Here is a 27,660-nt window from a genome sequence, read left to right as displayed (position 1 = left end):
GAATTCGAACTCCAAGAACCGCGCAACGGTTATTGCCAAAAAGATTTCTCAATCCCATGGACACCACTTTTCGGACAAATCTGAGCCAAAGGCAAAGGTTTGATGCATCGCTAGCTACGGTGTCGCCCCTCGTTTCTCATATCACTTAAAAAGAACAGGAAGGAGACCTCAGTACCCACTTGATCACATTATTGCACGATGTACGCCTTTGCCTACTCCTCCTCCTCCTCCTCGTCCTCCTCCCTTTCTCTCTCCTACTGCACACTTTTTTAATCACATTACTGCATGCTCGATCATGTTATCTCCAACATGGGGTACGCAGGAAGATAGCCCGCCTCAAGCCACCATCCTTCTTGGCTCACCCTCGCATGTTTTCACTCGCACCGACAACAAACTGCATGCAAGGCACAATCTTATCGCATTTGGATTTTATACAGAACCTAGGCTTTTTCCAGCACATGTTTATGTCGTCATGTGCTGATGGAGAAAATATAAGACTTTCAATGTGAGCCCAGTGATGGTCATGGTTTTGTGTGCTGTACCACACAATTGACCGGGCGCTAAGGGACTCTTCTTCGTTCGAACTCCGTTTTATTCAAATAAATTTCTGGCTCCCCTTGCATTTCGAATTAACAAGATTATTCTATACCAGTTGTACAAGTCGGGACACACTTGTATTTTATCACGCAATATATTGGCCACTTGGTGGGATTGCTCACAATAGGTGCTGTCCAAATTCGCACCCCAGCGACAGCTCTCACTGTATAACAGAAGCTAATCTTGAAGGCCATGCTTTTGCCAACTGCATCCGCCAGAAGCAATTGCGGAGCCGGAAGTATGTCACAGACGCCAAGTATTGGACATCACTCACCTCACTTATTATTTGTGGGGACAGTGTGTAACAACCCTCACTGCCTTCAAGGTTGACCCTGCGCACTTCAATAAGCACACCCAACGGTACACACTTTTCTACAAGATTTCTACATGTTTCTTTGGGGAATGTGCTGTAGAAAATTTGTCAAATTCAGTGTTTCAGAATAATGTGTAGCTTACTGAGCAAGACAGTTACATCAACATGTGCAGAGAAGCGTAGATGCAAGCAGAGAGTGGGTAATCATCTGTGTCAATGATGTTCCTATAGAGGCAGTAGGAAATGTCGGTGGAGGAATGAAAATTAGTGTAAACGGAATGATGAGCAAAAATCCAAGTCATTAGCTAGCAAAATGTGGAACCGCCACAAAGAGTAAGCTAGCACTGAGGCAAGAGATGAAAAATTCATGAATTTAGGAGGAAGCTTTGCCTGAGGAGCTCCTATCTGTGTAAATGAGAACAAATAAATTGTTTTGCTCAGCAGCCATTGCACCGAATTCGAATATTTGTTGCACTTGAAAGAAAGAGTTGAAATCTTCCGACTGTATGGAGCAGATATTTATTTAGGCCATCAGTTTCTTATAGCGAAAATTGTTGAAATTTGCCAAATTGAAAAAAAAAAAAGAAATTGAAGCATCAAGTTTTCAGTTCTGTAAACTAAAACTAAGCAATGAAACACGATTATCGCAATTCTGATGGCAGCACCTATTGAAACATCTAAAGTGGACAAGATATTCTTTATTATACACAGCTCCGAAATATACCACTGATTTGTTAGTGGGACCATTGTGGTACACCTGTGCAGGTGTGTATGAACCTCGAACGCGCTCTGCTTAAAAGAGTTAGTGCTGTCGCGAGTATTGTAAAAATTTCACATTTGCTGTAAACCCCTGTATCCAATTTGACCTCTTTAAATGCCTAAACATGTGCACCTTAGAGAACTGCAACATTTGTTTTTGGCGCAGAGCTATGAATTTGCAAACACTGTGCTTCAGTTTCTTTTCTTTTTAACTTACTGTTGTTTAGCAATCTAAAAATTGAAGCTCTAAATAAAAATTCTGCTTTCTACAATCAGTAAAGTTCAGCTAAGTGAGAACATTTTTGAGCTTCATGTCTGTCTAAATAGGGAAAGCCGGAGTTGGCACTGAGTTAAAGCTTCCTCTTAATAATGGAAAGGCTTCACCAATTTTTCTGCGGTGTAGGCTCAAGCTTTTCGAAAGCTGGCACTCATTAAGAGAAAACAAAAATGTTCAACCTAGTGATCTGTCCTTTCGTCCTTCAAACGTACCAGGTGGCACCAACTCAAGGAGAAGACGTCTCAGCTGCACCGGGAAATGCTTCAGCTGCACTCACTCTGGTTACTGTGGCTGACGGCGGAGGAGAAGCTTGTCAACTTGGCGTTGAAGACAGCTCACGAAGAGGACACCGGGGGAGGCGCCGAGCTTAGCTACGCCCAGGCAGCAGCGAGAGCAGACGTTCGCTCCGCTCTGAGAGATCTCACCTCCGCAGACATTTCCAGCCAACTCCTGGACCCCTCACCGCTGAAAGCAAGGATCAACGCCCTACAAGCTTCCGCACCAGCGCTCATGGAGCCGCGGTCGGCATCGCATCGCCACTGCGACTGGTCAGCCTTGGGCTTCGCCGCACACCCGGCAAAACTTGAGCAGGAACTCAAACAGCTGGAGAAGGTGAGGAGTTCATTCAGACTAGGACGTACGCGAGGTGCGCAAGAAATATTGCAGTCTTTGTTATAAAGCTTCTATAATAAATGAGCCTATTGAATGAACATCAGTGCTCCTTCGAACGAAGCAGAGAAGTGAGAAGTCATTAAAAGGTGATGTGCTGCAGTCAGCATGCGTTTAAATGTGAAAGCGACACCGAAACGATCCTGCCAATAATTTGCACTAAAGTTGTGCAGACAACCTTAAAGGGCAGGATGAATTCAAAAGTTATGCAGAAATGAACAAATGCTAAAGCTTTTCAAAGTTCACGAGACAGTCGGTAAATTGTGTGGTGCACAAATGTGGTGCAGGTGCTCCCAAGAGAACCCGGAAGTGACTGGAGTGTAGAGAAGCTGCACGACCTGTGTGCTAAGCTAGAGGTAAGTCATGCCCATTTGTTTACATATGCTTGCGACGTACCTGCCCCCCTCCCCTTCAGTCATCTTCTGTCAGGTTTACTTATTGTGACCTCACCCGTAGTATATAGATGTCATATACAGACACTACCACCACTAAGACTAACTTCACGACATCTAATACACATGCAATACATGAATCCTTGTTTGTGATGACAAATGTAAACAATTAAAAACACCTTGCATCCAGCCATGTGGCTGTTCAGAAGAGACATTCAAATAATTGGATTGTTTTTACCCTGCACCATATTACAAACAAGAACAAGACAATATCCAAACCATAAGATCAACATTTAGTTGGTACAAAAAGCATGACAAAAATGTGCAGTGACTGGGAAAGTGTTTAGGAATCACAGACAGATCTGTTGTCTCTGTGCCCATCTGCGGCACTTTGCAAGCTGACCACGTGAGCCATCATGCGCACCTGTATTTGAGAGCGTTTTAGTCATGTCATTTCCTGGCAATTCTCTGTGGTGCAGAAACTGTCCCGAGACGTGATTCCACTGGGCGTCAACCTTCACTGCATCCGGACTGACAACTCCGATGACCTCCTTCGGCGCTGGAGGCTCCTCTGCCACCGGCTCATCGTTATCTGGGGCAGCGCCCGAAGACTCCTGCTGCAGAAGGCGCCCCTGGAAGACAGCTGCACGGACCTGCTCCGGCTCAGCCAGAGGTCGCGGCAGACGCTCACCAGCGCAACAGGCCCTCCCTTCCAAGACCCAGCGACGTGCAGGCAGCACCTCGAAGACGTTGGCAACCTGCAACTGCGGCTGGCGACATTCAAGCCAATGCTCGCATCCCTGCGGCAACGCCGGTCCACACGGGACCACGCCCAGTCTTGTGACCAGCTGGACGGGGCCATGGAACAGATAGCACAGAAAGCAAGGGCGCGGGCTGGAGAAGCCTGGCTCTGGCTGAGGCCCTGGATCGCATTCTGGACTTCACTGGACGTTGTCAACGGGCAGCTCTCGGCACTGGAGCAGTCGGAGGTGCTGCAGCTGTCATCGTTGCCTGTGCTGGACCTGCGCTTCATCTCGATACTGTTCCAGCATGAGGTAAGGTGACATCACGTTGTGTGTCCAGACCACATAACTTTTATAGAAAATAATTACTGCTGAGCGATTGTTCAGTCATTATTTCAGTTAAACCTGTACCTAACAGTTTGATAGTGACTAGCTTTTTTCAACTAGTTATCCTGTGAGGCTGGTTATTCAGGTGAAAAGGCTCAAGAGGCATACAGAATGTTCTGGCTACATCACGAAAGCTCAATTGACAAGAAGGGACTGCCTCCGTTGTCAAAAGAAAAGAGGAGCCTGTACAATGTAACGATTCCCTTGAATGTATTCTTTTCGTATCAGCCACCACCCGCAACTGGCCTATCAATATAATAACATAGTCAGTTAGTTCAAAAGGGAAAAGAATTGTTGCATTATCCTGGCCAAGGTTGGCCTTATAAGAAGTTTCAGGAGACTATACTGCTCCAGCTGTGCATTTACAGCTTGCTCTCCTAAGGCACGATGCTTACGAACTGAATGTAATCACTAAGTAGGGACACTACTGCCAGACATGCGCACAACATTCGTGCTGGCAGCAGCAAGTGCAGACAGCAGAGCTTAGCAGACAGTACTGTAACCTAAAGTAAAGTACTGTCACAAGTTTGGCAACACCAAGAAGTTGCTGAAGAGTGGCTAACTGATTGTACATATTGAAAGGCGCTTATCAAAACAGTGATCTTACGTAAAAACAAAACATGGTTGACTCAAGGGGATCCTGTTGAAATCGACTGAAATGTAATCCTGCTGAAGCTACATATAACCAGACGAGGCAACTGTGCCCTTTCTAAGTTCAAGGGCCATGTTCTCAATTGATCACTTTCACTTTAGCATGGGATAGTATCCAACATAAAGCCTCACTGGAGCAGCAGATGTCCTGTCGATGCAGTAGAGAAATGAGTGACACGAAAATAACAGCTGTTAGGAAGTGTGTCACGTCACAAAGTGTGTTAGGAAATGCACGCAATAGCGATAGACTGGGTATGTGTTCTGGGGGATATAGCTTCCATGCACACTCAAGCAAATAGCTTCTATCACAGCAGGACATTAAGTACCATCAACATTTTCAGCTATGGTGCTGCGCTCTAAGGCAGTGCAACAACAAAAATTAAAAGCGTACAATTTTAGTAAAAAAAACGGGAAGGTAGCTGTTTTGCAGATGTCACCTTGTCTGTGTGATCAGCAGGCCGATTTTCGTGAATTGTTTACTGAAATGTTTTATGCAAGCATGATGCTAGTTTCTTATAAAAGTTTGACAGCATATGTTTAGAGTGTGTTTTAAGTCCGGGTGGCAAAAATGCATCCTTTATAGCCGAGAACGATGGTGGCGTGATCTGCCGCGCGCAAGGTTGGAAGGCGGGGACGAAGCGCGCCGTCTTTCGTCGCGCGCAAGGCCCGGGGGCCGGGAGAGCGGCAGCAGCTGCGAGCGAATTGCCCTTCGTGCTGCCTCTCGTTTCAGACGGCGAGAGGACAGCGCGCGCGAAGCCGTAAGCCCTCGACGCGCACAGAGCCTGTATATACCCACCGCAGATCGTCTTCAAGATATGGCACGCGTGCAGCAGCGACATATGCGTAGCCACCGCCGCCGATGTAGAAGTACCTCCCCTGCTTGCCTAATTGTGCGCGATGGAAGACGGCCCACTTCGTCCGGTCGGCGACTCTTCGCGGTGACTACGCGGTCATCGAGCGCGCGATTACTTTCAAGCCGCGGCCACCACTGTATGGTTCCGTTATTTTGCACGTAGAATAAGCGACGAGACGTTCGTTTGAGGGGTCTGAGCGCCAGTTTGAGGCTTTAGTAAGTATAATTATATAAGCCCGCCTCGTGAAAAGCCCGTACATAGCACTTTTTTTGTAAAAGAAAGAAAGAAAGGAAGGAAGAAGGAAGGAAGGAAGGAATAATGTGCGGGCCTTATGCACGAGTAGATATGGTATTTTTTTTTACGCCGCGCGCCACCCAGAGGCAGTCCCCTCGGATCTGTCGTGGACGCAGCTGAAACAGACTGAAACCGCGACGAACTCGAGTATGGCGACACGCGCGGTTTCCAATCCCATCTTGATTTCGCTTATCGCGCCTGCACTAGTGAGTGAGACTGTTTCCATCTGCGCGTCGCCGGGCGCTATCGACTTCTTTACGCTTATCTTTCAATGGGCCCTTCCGTGCGCGCGAGCTTTCGAGCAGCTTGTTGTGGCTTCGTCGCGTGGTCGTCGGAGCTTCGTTTCCGTGTCGGATCCGAGGCAGAAGCTATCGCCGAACGGCAAGATCGAGGTGAGCCGAATTATTCGCCGCGTCGTCGGTATTCGAACGCGGCGTCTCGCGCGAATTAACGGCCTTTCCACCTCGAAGTTTCGTTTTCGTTTGGTGTGCCACCTTTCGTTCCGATCTCGGTTTGGTTCTCGTGGCGACGTGTGATCTGCACTTGCGCCTGCTGCGCGTTGGGAACGTGTGAATGCGCATATATCACCTGGGCGAGAACTCGGCAGACGCGTTCCTCACAAACATAGGTGGCACGACTCGGAGCGTTCGTGTGAGTTCGGAGCACCAACGCAAAAAGAAGTACGGAAGGCGAACGCGCCCTCATCAAAGAACAGACGCACCGATCGTCATCTGTATATAATCGACAGCTACAAAACGATCGCGTAGAAGAGGACGATGAAAGGTAAACAGCACAGCGCATGTGTTGTTGATCATTCACTGTCCTCGTGTTACGCGCAGTTTCACCGTCCAAATGCAACGCCAACTAGCCAAACGTCGATCTCTGCAAAGTTATTTCTTTAGACCGCCCGGGCTATGCTTCGTGGCGAAGCACCACCGCGTTTTGCAAGGGTCTCGGTCGGGGGGGGGGGGGGGGGGGGGTTGTCCTGTTCGGATGTCAATTTAAGTGCTCTCCGATATGGCACGAAAAGGTTGTTAGCGCCGCGCGGTTTTGTGTGTCTCGTTCAGTAGAGGCAAATTTTTAATACACGTCCTGGAACTATAACTATGAATATATATATATGAAATCTTACATTTGTGTGCATCAGGAAAGAGACAACGAAAGTTTTTGGGAGTAAGCCGTATTAACCTTCTTGGCTGGTGGACCAGCCTTCGTCAGAGTAGAGTAACACTGTACTCTGACAAAGGCTGACCCAGCAGCCGAGAATGTTAAGTAAACATGTATTAAAAAGTTTGTCGTCTCCTTCCTGTATATGTTACGTCGGGTCCAGCATGCTAAACATTCAGGTCACTCCCTATATATATATATATATTGTACTCCAGTGAACGTGGTGTGCATGTGCCTATGGTCTGCAATCATTTCAATTGAGCTTGCACGCTATTTGAAATTTGTTTGTTATAACGACTGGTTTGTCTGGTTTTGTTTGATCATTCCTACAGTGTTTGTACAGCTATAGCTTTGCCCTTAACTATAAAACCAATAATCAGACTTGACTGTGGGAAAGCAGCTAAATTGTGCCACAATGTCACCATCTTCGAAACCATGCACCCATTATAAGACACTGTGTGCTAGCCTGACTGTGTGCTTGCATGTAGTTAGCAAGAAAGAGAGAAGAGAAGAAAATAAAAGGAAGGCATTGAGGTTAGCTATATATGTATAGATTCTATTCAGTTTGCTACCCTACGCATGGAAAGGGGGATGAGAAAGGGAAAGAGAGGGCAAGAGAAAAGATTACAAATGAGGTGCGGTGATTCTACTGTTGTGCACTCAAGTCTGTTGCTTTTACGAACTGACGCAGTATGCCAAATGGCTCTCTGGGCTGGTGGGCGGTGAGTTGAGGCTCCCGTCGCCATAGCACTAGCAAAATTTTCATTTCACCTATTTAACAAACACCGCAATGATAATTGTGTACGTATGCACGTGAGTGTGCGTGTGCTTGCATCCAGTCCACACTGCTAGTGCTTATAATTCCAGCTAACTTAGTGCTTCTACCAGTGAACTCTCATTTGCTTTTGCAAGTGAACTGCAGACGTGCCCATGTATGGTGTTAGGGATGCGTGTAGACGAGTGTATTTGCAGCAGCTCTCTAAGCACAATTTGCGCATACATGAAGTTGCTTTTTTTTTCTGCCTCTCTCTTCAGCGGCTGGCCAAACAATTGGAAGAAGTGAGGCAGCGCTGGAAAGCCCTGCACAACCATGAAGAGCACCTGGCACGCGTCGCACCGACTGGACCGTGGCTGGACGAAGTCGTGAAACAGTCCCGCGAGTCTCTTCGTCGCCTGGAGGCGCTTGAAGCCAGGACAAGAGACCTCGAGAGGTGGTGCTCTCACTGGGATGCGCTGAAGCAAGAACTGCACAATCTCGACGCAAACATGGCCGACGCGCTGCAAGACGCCCAGACTGCCACCTCTAGTTCTCAGCAGCCCTACTCACAGGAACTGGTGCCCAAGGTGTGTACCGAGGCACGATATCTTAAGGGGCCATTAAGGAGAAATAAAAATTGGTTCAGTTTGGTGAGGTGCTCTTAAAAGAAAAACTTATTTTCATTAATTTGGTAGGAAATGTTGGTTATGAATCTGAAGAAGACAAACGCCAAAGTTTCCTTTCTTCTATTCATTTCATGCTGAAACTGGTGCTGGCACATTGGCATAATGTCGTGAAATTCACAGTATTTTTCTCATATTTTAGCCAGTGTGGTGTAGGCAAATCTTTTTTCAAATTTACTAGGGTGAGTCTTTAGTTCCTTGTGTTCATGATTCAAAACCTGTCTTCACATAATTTGCTTGCCTTAACAATGTCTGTTGAGTAAATGTCCTATACAGTGCACGTGATACATTCTCAGTTGTACTCACTTGTCTGCAAGTTTGTTGCCAACTGGCTGACCAATCAATACTGGTTACTCTGAATTTCTAATCCTCTTGCAGGAGAAGTTGGATCAGCTGAACCAAGCCGTAGAAGCAACAGGCAAGTGCTTGGATAAGGTGACATCGGACTGTGTTGCTGCGGAAGCAGAAGCCGTGAAGAGTCACGTAGCGCATACCAGCAAGGCTGCCAAGGCATTGTCAGAATGCGGAAGGTTCTCGCCCGGCCAAAAGGAGCAAGCGAGGAAATGCCTGGCGCAGTTCAGCAGTTCCTGCAAGGAGTTGGACAGACAGAAGAAACAGACTGACGACAAGGCTGCGTCGAAACCAAGTGGCGACGCTGCTGAATGGCTAAAACAACTGAGTGAGGTGAGTCGACTTTGGCTGGTCTTGACATAACTTTCACCAATGGGGAACACTGCTATAGGATTTTAGTACACTTGGCAAGAGGAGGAAACCTCCAGATATACCATTGGAGCAGCCCGCCTTTAAAGAATGGAAGAAACTTGCTCAAGTGGCGTTATACCTAGTAGCTTATTTTGTGCAAGATCTTTCTTTCTTCTTGTTTTTTTTTTTTTGAAGGCAAGTTATCTTTCATTAAGGCAACACTAACATGACATTTTCGATTTGTGTCCCTTTTTCTTGAAATGAACGTCCAAGCCCTATAAAAATGTTGGCAAGTGTCAGAGTGACCTAGATAATTTATTAGAAATTTTAATCCTTGTTTCTACAAACAAGTTGCGGTTTCAGTTTCGGCACTCGGGAAGTGGATGCACATCATAACATCTTGATGGATTTACTCTCACTGTGCTCCTGCAATTGCTGCGGCGGCCACACATGGACAGATAAAATGCATGCATAATTCTTGTTTCTTTTTTCATGAACGTAATTGTACCTAGCCTCATTGCTGTACGACTTCAGCAACTTTTGCTCCGCATTCAGTAAATGTTGTCGGTAAATTTTGCTCTGTTAACGTTCGCTGCTTTCTTGTTTCTTAGAAAGTCTAGAAAGGAGTGCATGCATGTGCCCAGTAGGTGGCATCTAGTGGCTGTCACGCCTTTGTGTGATGTCATCGCTGACGTTGTCTGAGACCTGAGACATATAAAAGAGCAGGTGTTTGGAAACCCTCGACAGAGAGCAAGTACTCTAATATGCGAAATTGCAGGTCTCCTGCTGTGTTCAGTAGAATACTATATTTGGCTCCCGCATTCACAGCAGCATTGTCTGCTGGTCGGGAACATTTTGTTACCGTGTTGAAAAAGTGTTTCAGTGTCCCTTTAGCCCTTTACAGACGAGACATATAAATACCAGAAGAAAGAAATTTATTTTCTATCTAAATCTGCAAAATGCACCGAAAATAAGCATATTCAACAAAAAGAGAAAAATATTTTGTGAAAACTTTTCCAGCGATAGGGAGAAAAGCAGAAAACTAAAAGTGGGCTTCACGTCAAGCCACATATGGCTTCGTTTGAAATTCGTACAGGCAGTTCTCATTGTATATGAACCATAAGTGTACATTTCATTTGCTTTGCATCGTGTGTGTGACTCCAGTGCAGCCAAAGATGGTGCATCGGTCTGTCTCCTCTGACCGTGCTTTCAAAAAAGGATGAGAATGCCAAACTACCTCTTCCTCTAGTAGTAGTTGCTGTTGGGCTGGTCGGTGCATGTCCAACAATCATGAATTTAGCTCCAAAGACACGATGACAGACAGGGGAGGACATTGTCTCATCATAATGACGCTGTCCTGATGGGCGTGCTTGTCCTGCTTGTAATGTCCTCCCTTCTCAGTGACCGTGTTTTTGGCGCTAAATTCGATATTGTTTTTCTTGTCGTCCCGTGTGCCTGCTCTAAACCTACAGAGGGAGCTTGCTGCCTGTCACTCAAAGTTGGCCGAAAACATTTAGCAGGAAACTTTGCACTCAATATCGAAACTCTGCAAGAAAAAAAAGAAATTGTTTCTGGTAGGTTGCCTGTAAGCAACGCTAGTCCATGAGAGGTTAATAAGAAACAGACACCATCTCGTTTTTCCAGCTATTGCTAGCGCTGTTTTCAAGTTCCTGCGCTTACAGTTACACGCATTGTGTGCTTCTGGCAGGAATCGCAGAGGCACAAGGACGACTGCGACAGGCTGCTGCGTTATGGTGAGTCCCTTGGGACTTTGCTCCTGGACGAAGACATCAGGAAGGAGTTGGACAGCCAGCTTGCTGCCGTCAAGCAGTCATCCAATGAGGCTGAAGGAACGCTGCAGCAAAGGTGATAAGCCTAGACTGTGCATGCTTAGTCATGTTTAAGAGGTGCTCTTATGCTGTCATGCTGTAATGATATGTGCTTGGTGTTCTTCAAAATGAATTCAGTATGCAGTTTATGAGTTTGGTTGCAATGGTTTAAAATGTGATGTTATTTTTTGATAGCTTGAAATAACATGTATGCGCTTCATAGTGTTAAGAACATGCTATGACACTGTCATGATGGTATCTAAACAAACAATACAGAAGTTCACGCGAAAATGGAAGCTTGAAGTGATTTGTCTCACCTGTCATGGTGGTAGGGTTCTAGTATAGTACTATATTCATAGTATTCCCAAAAATGAATAGTTGTAAAGAGATTAGGTTTTTCCCTGAGGATTCTGAATTAAAAAATGAAATTGAAATGCTTGATCTTATCAAAACTTCAATTGATAAAATAAAATAACCGAGCCTCAGCAGTTAATATATGAAGTTTCCAGTCCAGCTGTATTCATGAAATAAAAACCACTGCTGTGAAAGTGAAATCATTGTCAGAAATTTGCTACTAAATTTTCGATTCACACTTTCTTGCCACCAGAAACACAATTGGTGACATGTCTTGTACAGAATGTGTTGCAAAAGTTGTCCCATTTCATGGAGCTTCTCATCTCTTTTTCAAACACCCGGTGTGAACACTGCTCTGCACCCCTGTACATGTCTGTGCTGGATGCATTCTTGCTTTGCATTTTTCTTTGTTGTGAATGGGCATTATCCAGTTAAGTGCTAAGGTGGTCGTTACATTTCTCTTTGCAGCACATTGAGGCTGAATGGTGTGGCCGGCTTGCAGCAAGAGTTCAATGTGAGATTGGATGAATTCCTGCTCTGGCTCGATGACATGGAAGCATCACTCATCTCTACCATCATCCCAGCAGAAGCGCAACGAGAGTTGAAGCTTCTGAATGTGAGTGCCATGCCTTCTCTGGCAGACTCTTTTTTATTTTATTTGTGCTCTCTAGAGTCATACAAGCTTTTGACTCTTTTCCTAATAAGTTAATATCGGTAGTGCATCTTGATGTGCTTGAACATAGCTTCAGCAGAGATTGTTTTGGCTCATACGTAGATCTCATCGCTTGGTAGATTTCATTTAAGACAAACATGAATGGACCCTGTAAATTTGTTCTATCTCACAAAGAACTCATCTTGGCAGAAATGCATGAGAGAGTAAACGAAGTTTGCAAGCTGCTCATCTTGAGTTTCGACTGTGTTTGCGAATGTTCAAATTCAGAATATATGTGTTTTATGTTTCAAGCAGCCTTTTTCAGTGGAAATAACTTTCTTGTTCCAAGTTTCTTTGTTTTGAATCACAATAAAATAAACCTTTGGCCACAGGAATTTCTTCTTACCTCAGACGCTTCCGTTCTGTACCCGGTATTGCCAGATGTACTGCCCCTTCCCACTCCTTTTTTTTTTTCTGGTTGTTGTTAACACCACCATCACCCTCTATTATTGTGAAAAAGCTGCAACAGACGATCGCAAGCAGTTCACTGTTCTCGACATAAACAAGACTTTATAAAAGAAAAATTTACATCGGGGAACGTGTTGCAGGCATTTTTGAAGCCAAGCTAAAAGCAAGCTCTGTTGAGTTTTTCTTGGATTTCCCTGCAGACCTTGTTTTAACTTGATGTTCTTTTTACACTCAAAGGCTAAGAAGCAAGGAGTGGCTGAACACAGCGAACCACTGAAGCAGCTACGGACGAGCCTCAGCGATTTGCTCAAGTACTACCACGACCTCATACCAAGTGCGGACCAGAACAGAGCAGAGGAACAGCTGGCAGACGCCGAGAGGCGTTGGCAAGCTTTGGCACCGCTGGTAGAAGAACGACGAAACAGGTTCGTGAAATCGTGGTTTTCCTCTTGCCGTTGAGTTTCTAGCGAGTAGTTCTCGGGAGAGGTGTCATGGTTCTCAGGTGCCGACACTGAGAACTTAGCCAGTGAATGTTCGTTGCTTTCTGATTGGAGCTCTCAGTAATAAATTTGGGTTTTCATTTGGAAGACTTCTGGGCAACCCTTTTAGTTTGTACGTATGAGTGAGAAAAGTAAGTGGATCCGAGGGGCTCGACTTCTTGTTTGTTACAACCACACGGAGCAACAGACAATGAAGCCAGAGGGAGCAGAGGGGAAGGTAATTGTTGTCTGACTGAAAGGTAAAAACAATAGGAGGAAGGGAAATGAAAATAAACAGCATGAAGACAACTCGTCCCAGGTGGTAGCTGAACCCGCACCTTCCGCGTCGTGTGCGCTGTGCTTTACCAAGGCCTGCCCACGCGTGCTGACACCTAACCCAAAACACTATGATGGGCTCAGAGAATGTAGAAGTACCTTGCCCACACCACGTGAGTATTGCAGAGGAGCTAGCCCAACAAAATCGAAATGCCACTGCTTTCATTCTTTTCCAGCAGTTCCATTTTATAAGCAATCTCCACAATGCTGTATCAAATAAAATTTTGCAGTGCTGCCATCAACGTTGCTCTAAGTGAAGGAGACAGCCATACTCATCATGAAGTGTCCATTATTGAGCTTGCTGGTGTGCTCAACACAGTTAGGACAACCCTTATTGACATGACATTTGTGGAGAGACAAGATTGAATAATGCCTGAAAACAGGCTTTTGAAAGCTTTCTGTTGATGAATATAATGCATAGTAGCGGATAGCAGGGAAGATGTCAAAAGCCAGGGTATTGATCCTTCTTATTACCTACACCCCTGCTTTCCTAGACACGTTCCTGCAATAAGCACCTCATCGTTCTCTGTGTTCACAGAGACCCACTTTGTCTGTTGACTGTGTATGTACACTAATAAAAAAACATTGCATGTCTGCCTTGCTTTGTGTACATGTTGTTTTGCAATACACACAAGACGAGTGAAACCCTTATTTATACACATATTTCTAGACAATGTGCCACTTATCTCGTGGCTGTACCATGTCACAAGGAATACAAGGACTTCTATCTGAGGCACAAACAAAAATGTTTATCACATTTCTTATCGAATGCCATGCCCGGCCAGCCCTTTGTTGTCTTGTCTAGAAAGTGATGAGCTCATGCCGCGAGAGGCACTTGAAAGCTTACCTTGTTCCGACAGATACGCTGGCAATTAGCCAACAGTCCGATCAGCCCCGACGTATGCTTTTTTCTGTCGGATATGCATCGGCCACGCTCATCCTTTGTCTTGTCTCTGCAGATTAAGTGCTGCGAATGCCTTGTGGGAGGAAGTGAAGCAGTTGGCCGCCAAGCTCACGAATGTGCGGACCGCCGAGGATGCCCTTGCCTGCACCTTCGGCGACGACCTGGAGAGCCTCTTCCATACAGTGGAGGCATTGGAGGTGAGGACCGTGTCGTGCTTGTTCATTATTGGCACTGTCATTATTGCCGTAATTTCTTTCTGTGTTTCTGCATTGGCATTAGACCGGAAGTTTTTTTTTTTTTTTTTTTTTTTTTTTTGACGGTCTACTTCTATGTTGTCTACATCAGTTGGGGTGCTTTTCATCACCAGTTGGGTGTCAAAGATGAGCAGCTCAGCTTTAGCTGTTCTTGACTCAGTAGTTCCATCTAGACCTAATGCACAATGTTTACCAAATGACTTCATTCAAGTCCTTCCACATGCTATCCTGTATTCTGAACTATGTTGTTGTTTTTGTGTTCACTCATAAATAAAAAAGAGAGAGAAAGAAAGTTGTTCTGAAAGATGGGCCTTTCTTCTGTGCTTTCTCAATGCAAAATATTGGTAAGGATGCACATCACAAGATTTATTTTAGCACATGCACCTTTAAATAAGCTGGACAATGGCCCTTAATTATGAGCACTTGAGGTTCTGTAACATTCACCCAAATGCAAGTACCACACCAATGTATTTGCATTTTGCCCCCATTGAACTGCGGCTACTGCGACTCAGAATCATACTCGCAACCTTGTGCTTGTGCATTTCGATGGGGCTGAAATGCAAAAACCTAATTGCGTCCGCATAGCATTTCATGCAAAATGTGGCTCGAGCTGAGGCAAGTGTAATTACATTTGTAAACACCTACAAGTTCCAAAACATTCAGTGCCATCTCCTTGGTCTGAAACCGCTGCCATTCGCACACCTTTTCTTGGTCCCGCTATGTGCCAATGTGTCACACAGCCTTCCATGCCCTTCCGCAGCGCCTGCTACCCGAAGTGCAAGAATTAGAGGTCCCACTGAACAACGTTTGCCGCCGGTACGAGAACCTGGTTCAGGACTGTCCGGTGGACGAGAGCCTTTACGCATACATCGACCAGTTGCGCAACGACTGGCTCGCGAGGAGGCACTCGGTGCGGGACTCTCTGGAACGCTACCGCGGAGCGGCACACACTTGGGAGTTGTGGGACAGCCTGCGGGAGCAGCTTGTGTTGTGGCTGACCGAGAAAGATGTGGCTGTCAGCAGGCTTGAGATGGGTCACAGCACGGAGGACGATGACCCCGAGGTACGTCTTGCCTGTTTGTAGAGAGTAGAGCTTTACTTCATTGAGCTTGAGCAGAGAGCTCGGTGTTGCGTTCTGAACGTGTGCCTCTGGTCACACGGGAAAGTTTAGTGTGACTTCAGCGGTACACAGCTATGTGGGATGAGAAAGTTTCATGTGGAATTTGAGGAAGTAACAGTGGGTCAAACAGTTGGAATATTAAATATTTGTTAGCAATGTCTGCAAAATTAACATTGTGTTTTAGGTAAAGCACAGTCTAAAAAGAAAGTTATTGTAAATAAATTTGTTTATTGCAACTACATTGGCATAATCAACCGTCACGAGTCAAGATAAGGCAATGTTGTGTACAGCACAGCCATGGCACTAACAGCAAGTTGGCAACGAGAGTCTCTGATTGGGAATGTTATAAACGGGCAAGATGTGTTGCACTGCAAAACACATATTTTAAAATTACTACCAATTTAACTTTGAAGCATTGCCGTGTATGCTACACAATTTTATGAACTAAGGCTGGTTTGCAAGCGCATTTGCTGGGGAGTGTGTTGTGCAGACGGTGTTATTAAATTTTCTCATGTGACAGTGTGCAAATGACTTTGAGTAGGCTGTAGCTCAAGGCCAACTCTGATTTCCATATTCATATACATGTGAACACAGGAATGCTCGAATTAGAAAACTAGTGAACCAATCTGCAAGTACTTTGCTGTATTTGAGAAAGAAATTTGAGTTCTACTTACTGTAAGGAACAGAATTTTGTTTTATATCCTCGTAGTTTTTACAAAAACGGACTAAAAAATTTGTAATCTGCAAAATAACATTGAAGAGCAACATTTACAAAACCATAACTGTGCATTAAAAACAGATATCGCAGTTCTGTAAACTGCATTCACTAGGGTGTCTAAAACAGACAAATTTGATACACGAGTTTACAGCTTATATGAAATTGTTTATTATTTATGAAGTTTTTGTGAACAGCATACTCACAAATTGGTGATATATTTCAAAGCAGTGTATAACACATAGATGCAATTTACTAAATTGTGAAATTGTATCTTCACTGTCGAGTTACACAGTTGTTAACTTGGTGCTTCAGTATTTATAAATTGTTCGACTTTCAACAACTTTTGTAAGCAAATTGATGGCCTAAATCAACAGTCTGCTCTCTGCAGTCAATGTATTTCATATTTTTCTCTTAAATGCAACTAGCCTCATCAAATTTGGTGCAGTAGATGCCTGGCAAATGGCTTCTCTATTTCCGTGTGTTTAGACAGAAGCTCCCAAGGCAAAGCTTTTTCCGAACGGCCTAGTGACGTTCACTCAAGGTGACTCTGATTTAGCCTGTGTGACAGGTGCATCGTTACTTTTGCCAACTCTTCGTGGAACCATATGATGTTTTGCAGGCATTACGACAGGAGCTCCTGCAAGGCAACTCCCGGTTCACCGAGCTGAAATCCACTGGTTCAGAGGTGGAGCGGTTTGGCCTCCTGCTGGCAGGCATTGCCACGGGCCCGGCGCTGGGAGAGCTGTACCTCTACTGGCAGGACCTGTGCCAGCGCGCGGGCGCACTGGCCGGATCTGGGTCGCCGGATGAGGTCAGTGGCTCTGAATCCCTCCCCCCCCTCTCTCCCCCCAGCAGTTGTTGCAGTCCCAAGTTTGGTCCCCAGATATTGCTGCATACCAATGTTGCACCTATGCTAATCCTGGATTGGTATCTATCTTACGTTGGGCCACACGGGCACTATTTTATGTTGGCATGATCCAATGTTGGTGTGACGTTGGTAGATAAGCAAGTGCCAGTGATTTGAGCATAGGACCGTGCTGTTGCTGCGCTGGATTATGTGGGTGCAATATTAATCCATCGTTGGCTCCTCACTTTCAGTGTTACTTGCCGGAGGGTAGGTTCTCTGTTGGAGTCAACAGCAGAAAGGCTTGCACGTGCTGGTTTAGAGAAATGCTGGCTCTTACACTTTCTTATTTAGCAACATACGTCATTGTCAAATTTTGACAGTGTTTTGAATGATTGTGTTCCACACATTTGTCCCTTATAGAACGCCGTCGCAGAGTACGTTACCACGATTCAAGTTTAATGCTTTCTCTGATTCCTTTATTTGTTGCACGTCCAAAGAGCACAACGACCTCACATCAGACAATCCTCGACTATAGTTCTGCATTTGCTTTAAAATGAAACATAATCTTGGTGTATAGTGCTTCAATACTTTTTATGTTAGCCTTTCTTTTTTCATAGCTGCAAGTGTTCGATCCTCATGAATGTGACTTGTTTTCAGGATCAGGAGCCAGCTCAACAAGACATCGAACAAACTCAACAGCTAACTGGTGAGTGGATCTGCCAGCCTTTTAAGTCACTTTCTAGACAGTTGCTTCTAAGCAAGCCTCCGGTGCCATTGCTTAAACATCTCGACATCTAGTTCCCAATCACTTGCATCCTGCCAGGAAAAAAACAGGCGGATGAAAGAACAAGTGTGACCACTGTTTTGTAGAAAAGTGCTGATAAAATGTTTGTCCTGCCGTATACGCAGTGCTTTGCCCTCAGCCTAATGCAATGTTTCTCAATCTAGTCTCACAAGCCCAAGAATTCAACGGAAAGTTGTCAAGATTTTGAACAGGGGAGACCCGTAAAGGCCCCGAAACCTTAGGCCTTAATTCTCTTCTTTATTCAGTTTGGTTAGTGTTTGTTTCATTTAACCGTTTCACCAAACTATAGTCTGCAGATCTCCCAGGGATCCTAAGGAGAGCTTTAGCGTTCCCTTTGGGACAACCGTAGGGACAGTCCAATAAAGGCCAACTGCAAGAGAAAATTGGGCTACATAAAATGTTTGCATCGAAAGCCACCTAGACTGCATAAAAAGCAGATAACACGACAACGGCAACAGTTTGGTGAAAGCAGCCACTGGCAAAAAAGTGATGGCACTTCGCAGTATTTGCTGTGGCATTGTTAACCGGACTGTTATTTCTCAAACCACACTAAAGAAGGACAAAGTGTGGTTAACATGGACTAACTAGTCCTGTTTATTGCTTTACTAACTGGACTTCTTTTGTCCTGTAGGCACCGTTTCCCCACCAATCATTCCTTCTGTTGTTGGCGAGCCAAGCGAAGCTGAGCCAGATAAGCTTCCCATCGCTGGAGCCGCCTCGCAGAACCTCGTGAGTAACCAACAACGATTTCAGTGAGAAACAAGTGTGTCATGCAGAAAGCGAGTGGTTTGAGCTGTTTGGATATCATTGTGTCTGCTCCTGTTTTGCATATTGTACTTCGAGGCATTCCTGAAAACTTAGATGGTTACCCATGTTGTTTAAGCTCCACAAAAGTTGTTGGGAAGCATTCGCAAACACAGGATTCTGCATTGGCTGTTGAAATATTTCTTGCAGATTATGATGAAAATTTCTTTTTCTGGCAAGTTTGAAATCAAGTGAATCATTTGTCATCAGCAGCAGCCTAATTGAGTCCGTTGGGCCCAATTTATTAAAATGGTATCTTACTTAATTAGCCATGTGGTGACAAATAAATCAAGGCTTAATACTGCTTCCGTTATCTTAATATATCAGAGAGTTCTTCCAGAGCTAAAGGGTTTCTGGAAAGTATGGAACGCTTTGAAATTGATTCAAACTTTTGCATGGTCTTGTAGTTGTGAAACATCTGAAGTAGCTAAACGTGCAGTGTTGTACAATGTAAAGCTCTCAACGGGGCATTTTCTTTTTGCAGCACCAAGTTGTAAATGTGCTTGTCAGCAACATCAGCAACGTTCAGCGTCTCAGACGTATGCGAAGCTCGTCCGAGAGCAGCGAAGCTGACGGTACGTATGCCAAACATTTTTTTTTTTACTTGAGCATCTTATATTTAGCAATGGTACAGACTGATTTAACATTCACCTCTCTCCCATGCCCGTACACTGCATTTTTTTTCTTTCTTCTTTTAATTTAGATGAGTTGACTGATTTGCTGGAAACTGTGGCGCCCGAGAAAGCCCTTGAACAAGAACAAGAACAACAGCCTGATGTTTCAAGCGTGGAAGAGGCACTGTCACGTCTGGAGCAATGGCTGGCAACGGTGCCCGACCAGTTTGGACCGGACAAGATCCCAGAAGACCTCGAAGAACTGACTGCACTCGTTAACTCTCACAGTGTAAGTGTTGCTTGCATTCATATTTATTTGTTTATTTTTCATCGAATTGATCTCTGCTTTGTGGCGTCCATTTCACAAAGGCTGTGTTCCTGTGCCTTTGAAAGTGGCTGATCACAACTTTTTTATCTATCATAAAAAAAAACAAGCTAGTGCCCCCCTCCCCACCCTTCCTCTCTAAAGGTGAGGGATAACACAGTTAATGTTGGGATAGCGGGGAAGGATATTGTTAGTGTGTGCACCAAAATTCAAATGCCAGCCATTAAATTTTTTGAGCCGGGAAGAAAGAAGAAACTGCAAATTTCAAACAATTACTAGTGGCTTGCATTAACTTTCATTGGCTGGGCCACTCGCTCTAAGTTTTGTAGTCCCCTTGATACTTTACTAATCTCTGCAGCCTTTCAAACAATGGCACTGATTTATTTTGTCCTTCTAGGACTTCCTTGACCAGAGCCGTAGGTACAAGCTCCTCCTGGACTGGCTTCAAGCACAGAGGATCAGAGATTCTCATCTACAGAAGAGGCTCAAGGTATGAAATCAGTTCTGAAGCTATGTCATTCAGTTAAACCTCTAACAACATGAAGTTGGCTCCGACTTTTGTTACATTTGACACTCATCATAAGTGCATATTTGTTACATGCTGATATCGGCACAGAACATTTCGTATCCACTTCATTACATGCAGTCATGGATTATATACATGCTCGCTATATTGAGGTTCGACTGTACATTACTGTGCCAGCATGCCCTTTTATAGCACAAAGCTGCTTGCTTGGCTGACCGACGCCTGCTGTGTCTGCCTTGCACATATACTGTGGGAATTGCTATGACCTTACTGTGATTACCACAACTTGCTCACAGCGCATTGTTAAAACATAGCTGTGTAGTTTTTAGCTCAGTAGATGGCCAAGAATTGACGACCTTGCCTTACAATAAAACATCATCTATTTTTATAAGGTGGTGGCCTGCTGCATTAAGATTGTGATGAGACACAAACACAGGCAATCTACCCTTGTGTTGTCCGTAACATACCTTCAAGAGTGATTTCTTGATTAGGCCAAACGGAGTGAAAGCAAAGAACTGCTATTCCTGTAGTAACACACACACACATCTGCAGTAGTTGTCTCAGCAAAGGCAGCACCACATAAGTAATTGTAGAAGCAGTCCTCACAGTACTTTGCCATGGTGTTTTAGGCATTGAGCCAAATTTATTATACTACCGCTTATTATGCAACTATTCCACTAAACTGCAGTTTGACTCCAGCAAATTTTCGTGTTGTTGTTTACTTGGCATTCAAGCTCATCTGGGATTCGATGCATGCTTGAAAGAAGAAATGAAGTCTGAAATTTATTCCTAGAGGTCCATTTATTTCCCTTGCTTTTACTCACATTTTTTCTGTGACAAATTTTATGAGCAAGGGTGGACCACCAAGTGGAAGGCTTACTATGTTTGTAGCGCACTTGCTAATTTGGTCATTTCAGAGTGCTCCACGAGCCTGCTAAGCAAGAAAGTAACAAAGGGTGACTGAGCAACTATAGCAGCAATGAAACTTTGTAGGAATAAGTGGGTTGCCATAACGGCGAGAAAGAAGCCTGATCATCATTACAAGACCATGCTTATTGTCCCACCTTCAGTTTGAATGGTCTCTTTCAGCACCTCCAGAGCACTCTGAAACAACCAAAGAGGAGGCCACAGGCACATCGTACAGCAACACTTCACTTTTCTGTGAGCTCTGGCTTCACTGATGTCACACGTGTCCTATCTGATTTCGCAGGCCGCCGCTGTACAGTGGGACACGGTGTGCCAGAACGCATGGAACTACCAGGAGCGTCTGCGCTGGGCATTGCTGCGCTGTCCGCACTACAACAGTGCCCTTCAGCAGCTGGCTCTGTGGATGATCGCCACTAGGAAATGGCTCAAGGGTCGGGACAAGGATGCCAACCTGCCACCACGGCTCCTGGTTGCCCGCTACCGCCAGATCCTGGTTAGTGGTTGTGCCATCCCTTAACCTCTTTTAGCTGTCAGTGTTTGCAACCGTCAAAAGTGCCGTGGAGATTGAAGTCAAGCTCGGTTAATGTAATCAAGCGAAGTGTTCATTGGAACACCCTTTAATCGACCAAGAGCGCCATTAACAAAGGGATATAGTGGGCATCGGAAAACATGTTTTTGGAGTGTCTTTGACAGTGGTCCGCAACCTTACTATTGGATACCAGTACTTTCGCTTAATTCTATAGCGTGCTGTGAAACCCTGCACCATCAGTGTGCCAGTGTGGATGTCTTGCCACTTCTGAGATACAACACAGCTGAGGCTGAGCTTCTATCATACGGAGGCAATAAGTACAAATTTCAAAAGGCCGTGTTGCTTTTGACACTCAGCAGTGACCAGTTCCTTTAAGTTACCTTTACATGGCCAGAAGGTGATACTGTTTTATTCCCTTTCAAACTCATTCAATTCCTACAGTTACAGCTTGTGGCATTGTGGTTCATGCTGATGTTTCCTCAGCTTCACATCTTAATTTTCAAAACTGCCCTTTGATTTTCATCTAAGGAGGCACCCAAAACCATCCCATTGCTCTAGTATGTGGTTGAATCTTCAGCTGAACCATTCTTTTGGCAGGTTGTCAGTTTGTAGCCGATGGGCTTTCAACCAAACCCTTTCTTGCGGTTTTCCAGGTGCTGCAAGACCAGTTGCACCGGTTCCTGCCACGGCTAAAGGCACTGAACACCATCCAAGAGTCCACGCCCACGTGCGAGGGTGACTCCGACGCCGAGCAGTCCCGCGAGCACAAGAAGACCAAGGAGGCGAGCGAAGTGCTTGCCCTCTTGCAGTCCCTGTTGGCACTGTGTGCGATCCGAGCCAATGCCCTTCGCAAGGACCTGCTCCAGTCCGACCTAATACCGGTGAGAAACCACTGTACCCATCTTCTTGACTTTTCTAGACAGTCACCCCATTGTGCCACCCACTGTGTTGGCTTTGGTGTTCAGCTCATTACCACAAGGTTGCTGGTTCAATGCCCAGTCGTGGTGGCCGCATTTCATTGAGGGCAAAATTCAAGAACACTTGTGTGCAGTTACATTTAGATACATGTTAAAGGACATCAGGACGTCAACATGAATCTGGAGCATGTCGGCTACAGTATCCCTCATAGCCCCTGTGCTACTTTGGGATGTTCAACCAGATGAATTAATCGGCGAACTCAAGATCTCGTGTCTGCACAAATGGTTGCTCCTGCAGGCCTATACCTCCTTTGTAACTTCTGTGATATTTCATGCAACATGATGTCATTAGGAAGGCCTACAGCCCATGGATTTCAAAGTATGGTTCAGGCAATGCTTTGGCCAGGTTCATTTCGCCAAAGCTTGGCTTGTTGTGGGCGTAGACTTTGATGTCATCTATTAGGTGTGGTGGACACACTGAGCAGAGAGTTAACCGGCTTGCCCTTTCCAACGTTCTGAAACACTTCCAATGCGCTTAAGATAAAGTGGTTTGATAATACACTGCTCTCCTAGCTCTTATGGAAAATGAAGTCCATGTTGTTCACGTCACGTGTGAAGCACCTAAATTGTGTTTATTTGACACTTTAGGTCTCAGTTGTGTCTGTGTGTTGCGTTGCTAAGCTGGCACTTGTCTGCACAAATAGCGCTGCATTTTTTTACCCAATCAAAAGACTATGCAGCAAGAGTTGAACTAACTTAAGTGGTCAGAATTAGTCCGGCGCCCTTCACTATGATGTCCATAATATACTGCAGTACAGCTCTGAGGCATTTAATAAGTGAGAGCTGAATGTATGCAGTCTCTGTAGTGTGTCCAGCATGATTTATACGAGCCACGAGAGTTCTGCAAGTCAATGTTGAAATGTGGTTAAGTGTTAAATTTTGGGTGCTTATTGTGCTTTCCTGTGGAGTTGCTAATTGCAGATAAGATTTAATTTTAGGGTAAGGGTAGTCATACAGAAAGCTGCAGTTGAACAATTGTGACAACAACCATACGGTATTTTTAAAAATATGTTCTCTCTTTTCCAGCATGATCCGAGCCTCGAAGAAGAGATAATTCCATTCACAATGGAAGCCCAGCAGTCAAGGTAAGCAGCATGTGACAACTTCCTAGTGCCAATGTATTTTGAATAAAATAATGCGAGTTTCGCGAGATACCTGTGGGGTCCTGGCTCACCAGCTCTAGAAAAGAGAAATTCACTAGCCTAAACCCATAAAAAAATCTTATCTTTTGTAGTTCCTTGCAGTTTCATTAATTGTTAGCCATATATTTATTAAGAATGCAGTGGCAAGTACACCTCTGCCCAACTCAAATACACTTTGTATAGATGCACTTGGCAGTCACATTGGCTCATTTCTGTGACGTCACGGTGGGCGCAAACTTCTTTCAATATCAGCATGACTTGGGAACTCATGATGGTCTCATGGTGTTTCAGTGCATGCTATGCACAGGAAATTGCAGTCAATACCGTGTGTTTGCCTAAAACACTCATACTAATGAACTCAATAAACGGGTTAATGTTCTTAAAACGTAAACGACATTGGTAAAAGATATATCTGTCGTGCTGCAGTTAGTAAATCATGCTTCTACAGCACCAGAAAAGCCACTCTTACCACAAGAGGATTATCTGTAAGCCAGAAAAGATGCAGAAGCAACTGACAGGTAACCTCGAAGTTCCCACACCCAGTGATAGTGACGTCATTGATTTTGACTATGTGTCTGCTCGGGCCTAATTAATTGTCAGTAAAGATGGACTGCACTGCATCCTAAAGCAGCCAATGACCAAACTTAGCAAGTTTTATGAACATTACTGCCACAGCGACTCAAATATAAAAAAGAAGAAAGGAAATAAATTTGGGACATCACACTGTACCAACTCCGAGATATTCGCTCAAAATTCTAAAAATTAAAGTTTAGCCTCCATTTTCTCTTCTAGTTATGAACCTCTTACTAGATATGAACGCAAATAGAGTTTCTGAAGAACACTTTGTCAACCTAGTCATATTTAGTATTTGTCTTTAGTGTCACAGGAGTACGCCGCTGACCTTTCCAGACAACACTGTGTTGCACTGGCAAGCGCCAGGGACTCTGCGGCTTAGGAAATAACGCACTGTTGGGCTGCTGAGCGCGAGTTTGCATGTTCAATTCCCGGTCGTGTTCGGATGGGGGCTGCATGCATTTGCATGCTGGTGTACATTTGCATTTAAAGGAATGTTAAAGACAAACATTAAATTATACGCTTTATAAGGGACGATTCTGCAACTGCAATAGGAAAAAGCTTTACTCTTTCTCTGAGAGGAGGCTCCTTAAGCCAGAAAAGTCACAAAAGCGAAAGACCAGTGGCAACGCCACCTTGGAAGCTGACGTATAGGATACGTAAGGTATTACACTATACGTCAGCTACTATACTATAGCTACCACTATACTATGCGAAGACTTGAAGTATAGGCACTCTGACAATGCCAGCATTCTTTTTCTATGCTTTAGAGGCCTATAGGCCATCAATTGGGGCAGAAGAATGCAGCGCAAGACCAAGCAATTTCTAGGTTCTCGGGTACATACGCAAGCCGCCAGCTGCGTCTCCAAATCAAAACTCTCTCTCAAGCCCTGCTTATAGTTTTAAACTTCCACTTGCCGGAACCTTAGTCGGATCCAGATCCCTCGCTCGACTACATACTGTGCTGCGGCTAACAACATAAAGCGCGCGCATGTCGCTATTCCCGCGCGTTAAAAGACCGGGTGGAGTCGCAGGAACAGCCACATTCGCTGCAGAACGGAAAAAGTGGGGGAATCGAAGCTTTTGTATATACGTCAAATATAACGTACGCTACGCGTCCGGACGCACGCACGCACGCGCGCGTCTTTGTGTCGTCTCGTTTCCGCGCATATTTTTGGCGTGCGCGCATCGAAACGAAGGAAGAACAGAAAGAAAAAAAAAAAAACACGATTGAACGGGGAGAAAATTGCGCGAGGACGGAAACACCGGGAGAGCGTCGCTCGTGGCGGCGGCCCTCCCGCGGTGTGTGTCGCATAGAGTGTACGCGGTCGCTGGTGCGTGTCTGTGGACGTCGCTTCCTTTGTGTCGCGCCCGAGGAGAATGCGGATATGCGACGATGATTGCCGAGCGCGCGCGCCGCCTTGCCGCAAAGCACCGTGCTAGCGGCGACAGACGGGATCGCAGCGCGACAAAAGAGAGAGAGGGGGGTGGGAAGGAGGAGGGCACTGTGCCTTCGGTCATGTCGGACCCGCACCACTTTCTGTACAACGCGCCATGCTTTGTGGGTCTAACACGTGCATTTATAGCGTATGTGCGGAGGCATACCGGCCGTACAGGTGTGCCGGGGAGTTTGGAAAAGCAGACGCAGCAGCTTAATTGACCGTACGCAAAAGACTGTGTGATTGTACATACCTGGCCCGGATCTTCGGTGAAAAGCTTGCGAATTTGGGCTCGTTCTACGACTTTTACGAAAGGTTGCGTCGAGTTTGATGAAAAATCAATTCTGTTCTCGACAAAAATGTGGTGGCTTGCTAAAAATGTGGTAGCTTGCTCGGTCTCCGACCCTATATATGCTTTTGAAAGTCTTCCGGTGGTGAAAGGACGCCAGATGTGGTGCATGGGTATGGGTTTGCTTCGAGCTGGAGCAAGGCGAAATCGGCCACAGCATATTCGCCGCGAAAGTTGCCGAGATCTGTATTGCTTGTCAGCCTTTGCTGTTCCGAGTTTGTTGCTGATTGTGCGCCGAGTCTAATGAAGTGCGCAAGCAGCCGGCAAAAGACGTGCGGTTTAGGTACAGCCTTAAAATGAAGTGTCTGCTATTCCGTTCTCTCCCGTCGGTTTCATGCCTGCGGGTTTCTTTCTTTTTTTTTTTTTACGAACCTTAACTTTCACATATTGGCAGGTGTGCACCTAGTGCAATTCCGTGTACGTAAAGCTGGACGTACCGACGACCGCAGCCATACAAGTTTCCGGTAGGAAAAAGAAATATCCGTCATACGTGACGCTACACTCTAAAAAAAGTTTACACCCTTTGGGGTATAAACTCTTTGGGGTATATCTGCCACACAACGATAATCGTCATCTGCCTTGCTTGCATTTCCTTTCTTGAAAACGCCGCGCCCGCTATACTTTCCTGTCGGCAATGCTATGTCGTGCTGATAACGCGCATGCCGTTCGTTACTGGGAAAGTACCGGGCTCGCAGCGTTAAAGAAAGGAAATGCGGACAAGACAGACGACGTTTATCGTTGTGTGGCAAGATACGACTCAAAGGGTGTAAACTTTTCTTACAGTGTACAAAGGAAACCCGTATATGTTTAAAGGAACACTAAAGCGAAACAATAGATCAGTTGAGACTAATAAAGCATTGTTTGAGAACCCTGCAGGCAGTCGTTTCAAAATAATAGTTTGGTTATTAGATGAGAAAATGAAGGTCGAAGTATCAGTATTTGAATTTCGCGCCGAAACCCCGACGTCAGTACGTCAGTGTGACGTCAGGGATTCCAGAGTATGTTTTCGCATTAGGGCCGCGTTGGCTGAGTAAAGGTTCCCGAAACTTGCCGTGTTTAATATTTGGTTCCTTTAGAACACAATGTAGTCAATCTGTACCGCTATATCATTAAGTAGGCCCTAGACGGTGCCATCAAAATCCATGACGTCACAGCGACGAGATGCGGGAACTTCAAGGCGTCGCCACTCGTATTTCGTTCTTGCGCTTTTTCTGGTTTATCAAGCGTCTTATCCTGGTAAGAGTGGTGGTTCTGGTGTCGTAAAAAGGTAATTTACTGATGGAGCAGAAATCATTTTTCTCTTTAGTGTCCGTTTAAATAAAGTTTCGCAGTTGAAAAATCGATCCTGGTCCGGCGAGCTTCTTGCTTTCCTCGTGTGGATATGGTGTTATTTCTCTTTCATGAAACGTCCCCTGACTTGCGCATTTCCTCAGAAACAATTATC

General features: G+C 45.2%; 1 protein-coding gene across 1 annotated transcript in view; it reads left to right on the top strand.

Moving 5' to 3' along the window:
* Positions 1-27,660, top strand: part of LOC126534488 (uncharacterized) — a 369,598-nt gene that overhangs the window by 337,244 nt on the left and 4,694 nt on the right. The window contains exons 139-157 of the mRNA XM_072289535.1: positions 2,162-2,558; positions 2,903-2,971; positions 3,487-4,062; positions 8,139-8,447; positions 8,922-9,227; positions 10,954-11,111; positions 11,897-12,044; positions 12,786-12,973; positions 14,323-14,464; positions 15,282-15,584; positions 16,979-17,170; positions 17,864-17,912; positions 18,643-18,740; positions 19,300-19,390; positions 19,519-19,718; positions 20,152-20,244; positions 21,491-21,700; positions 22,390-22,617; positions 23,740-23,798. Coding sequence (XP_072145636.1) covers positions 2,162-2,558; positions 2,903-2,971; positions 3,487-4,062; positions 8,139-8,447; positions 8,922-9,227; positions 10,954-11,111; positions 11,897-12,044; positions 12,786-12,973; positions 14,323-14,464; positions 15,282-15,584; positions 16,979-17,170; positions 17,864-17,912; positions 18,643-18,740; positions 19,300-19,390; positions 19,519-19,718; positions 20,152-20,244; positions 21,491-21,700; positions 22,390-22,617; positions 23,740-23,798 — 3,816 coding nt within the window. The remainder of the gene's footprint in view (positions 1-2,161; positions 2,559-2,902; positions 2,972-3,486; positions 4,063-8,138; positions 8,448-8,921; positions 9,228-10,953; positions 11,112-11,896; positions 12,045-12,785; positions 12,974-14,322; positions 14,465-15,281; positions 15,585-16,978; positions 17,171-17,863; positions 17,913-18,642; positions 18,741-19,299; positions 19,391-19,518; positions 19,719-20,151; positions 20,245-21,490; positions 21,701-22,389; positions 22,618-23,739; positions 23,799-27,660) is intronic.

This window comes from Dermacentor andersoni, chromosome 7 (assembly GCF_023375885.2).
Source record: "Dermacentor andersoni chromosome 7, qqDerAnde1_hic_scaffold, whole genome shotgun sequence".
Taxonomy (NCBI): domain Eukaryota; kingdom Metazoa; phylum Arthropoda; class Arachnida; order Ixodida; family Ixodidae; genus Dermacentor; species Dermacentor andersoni.
This window is presented reverse-complemented; position numbering and strand designations above follow the sequence as displayed.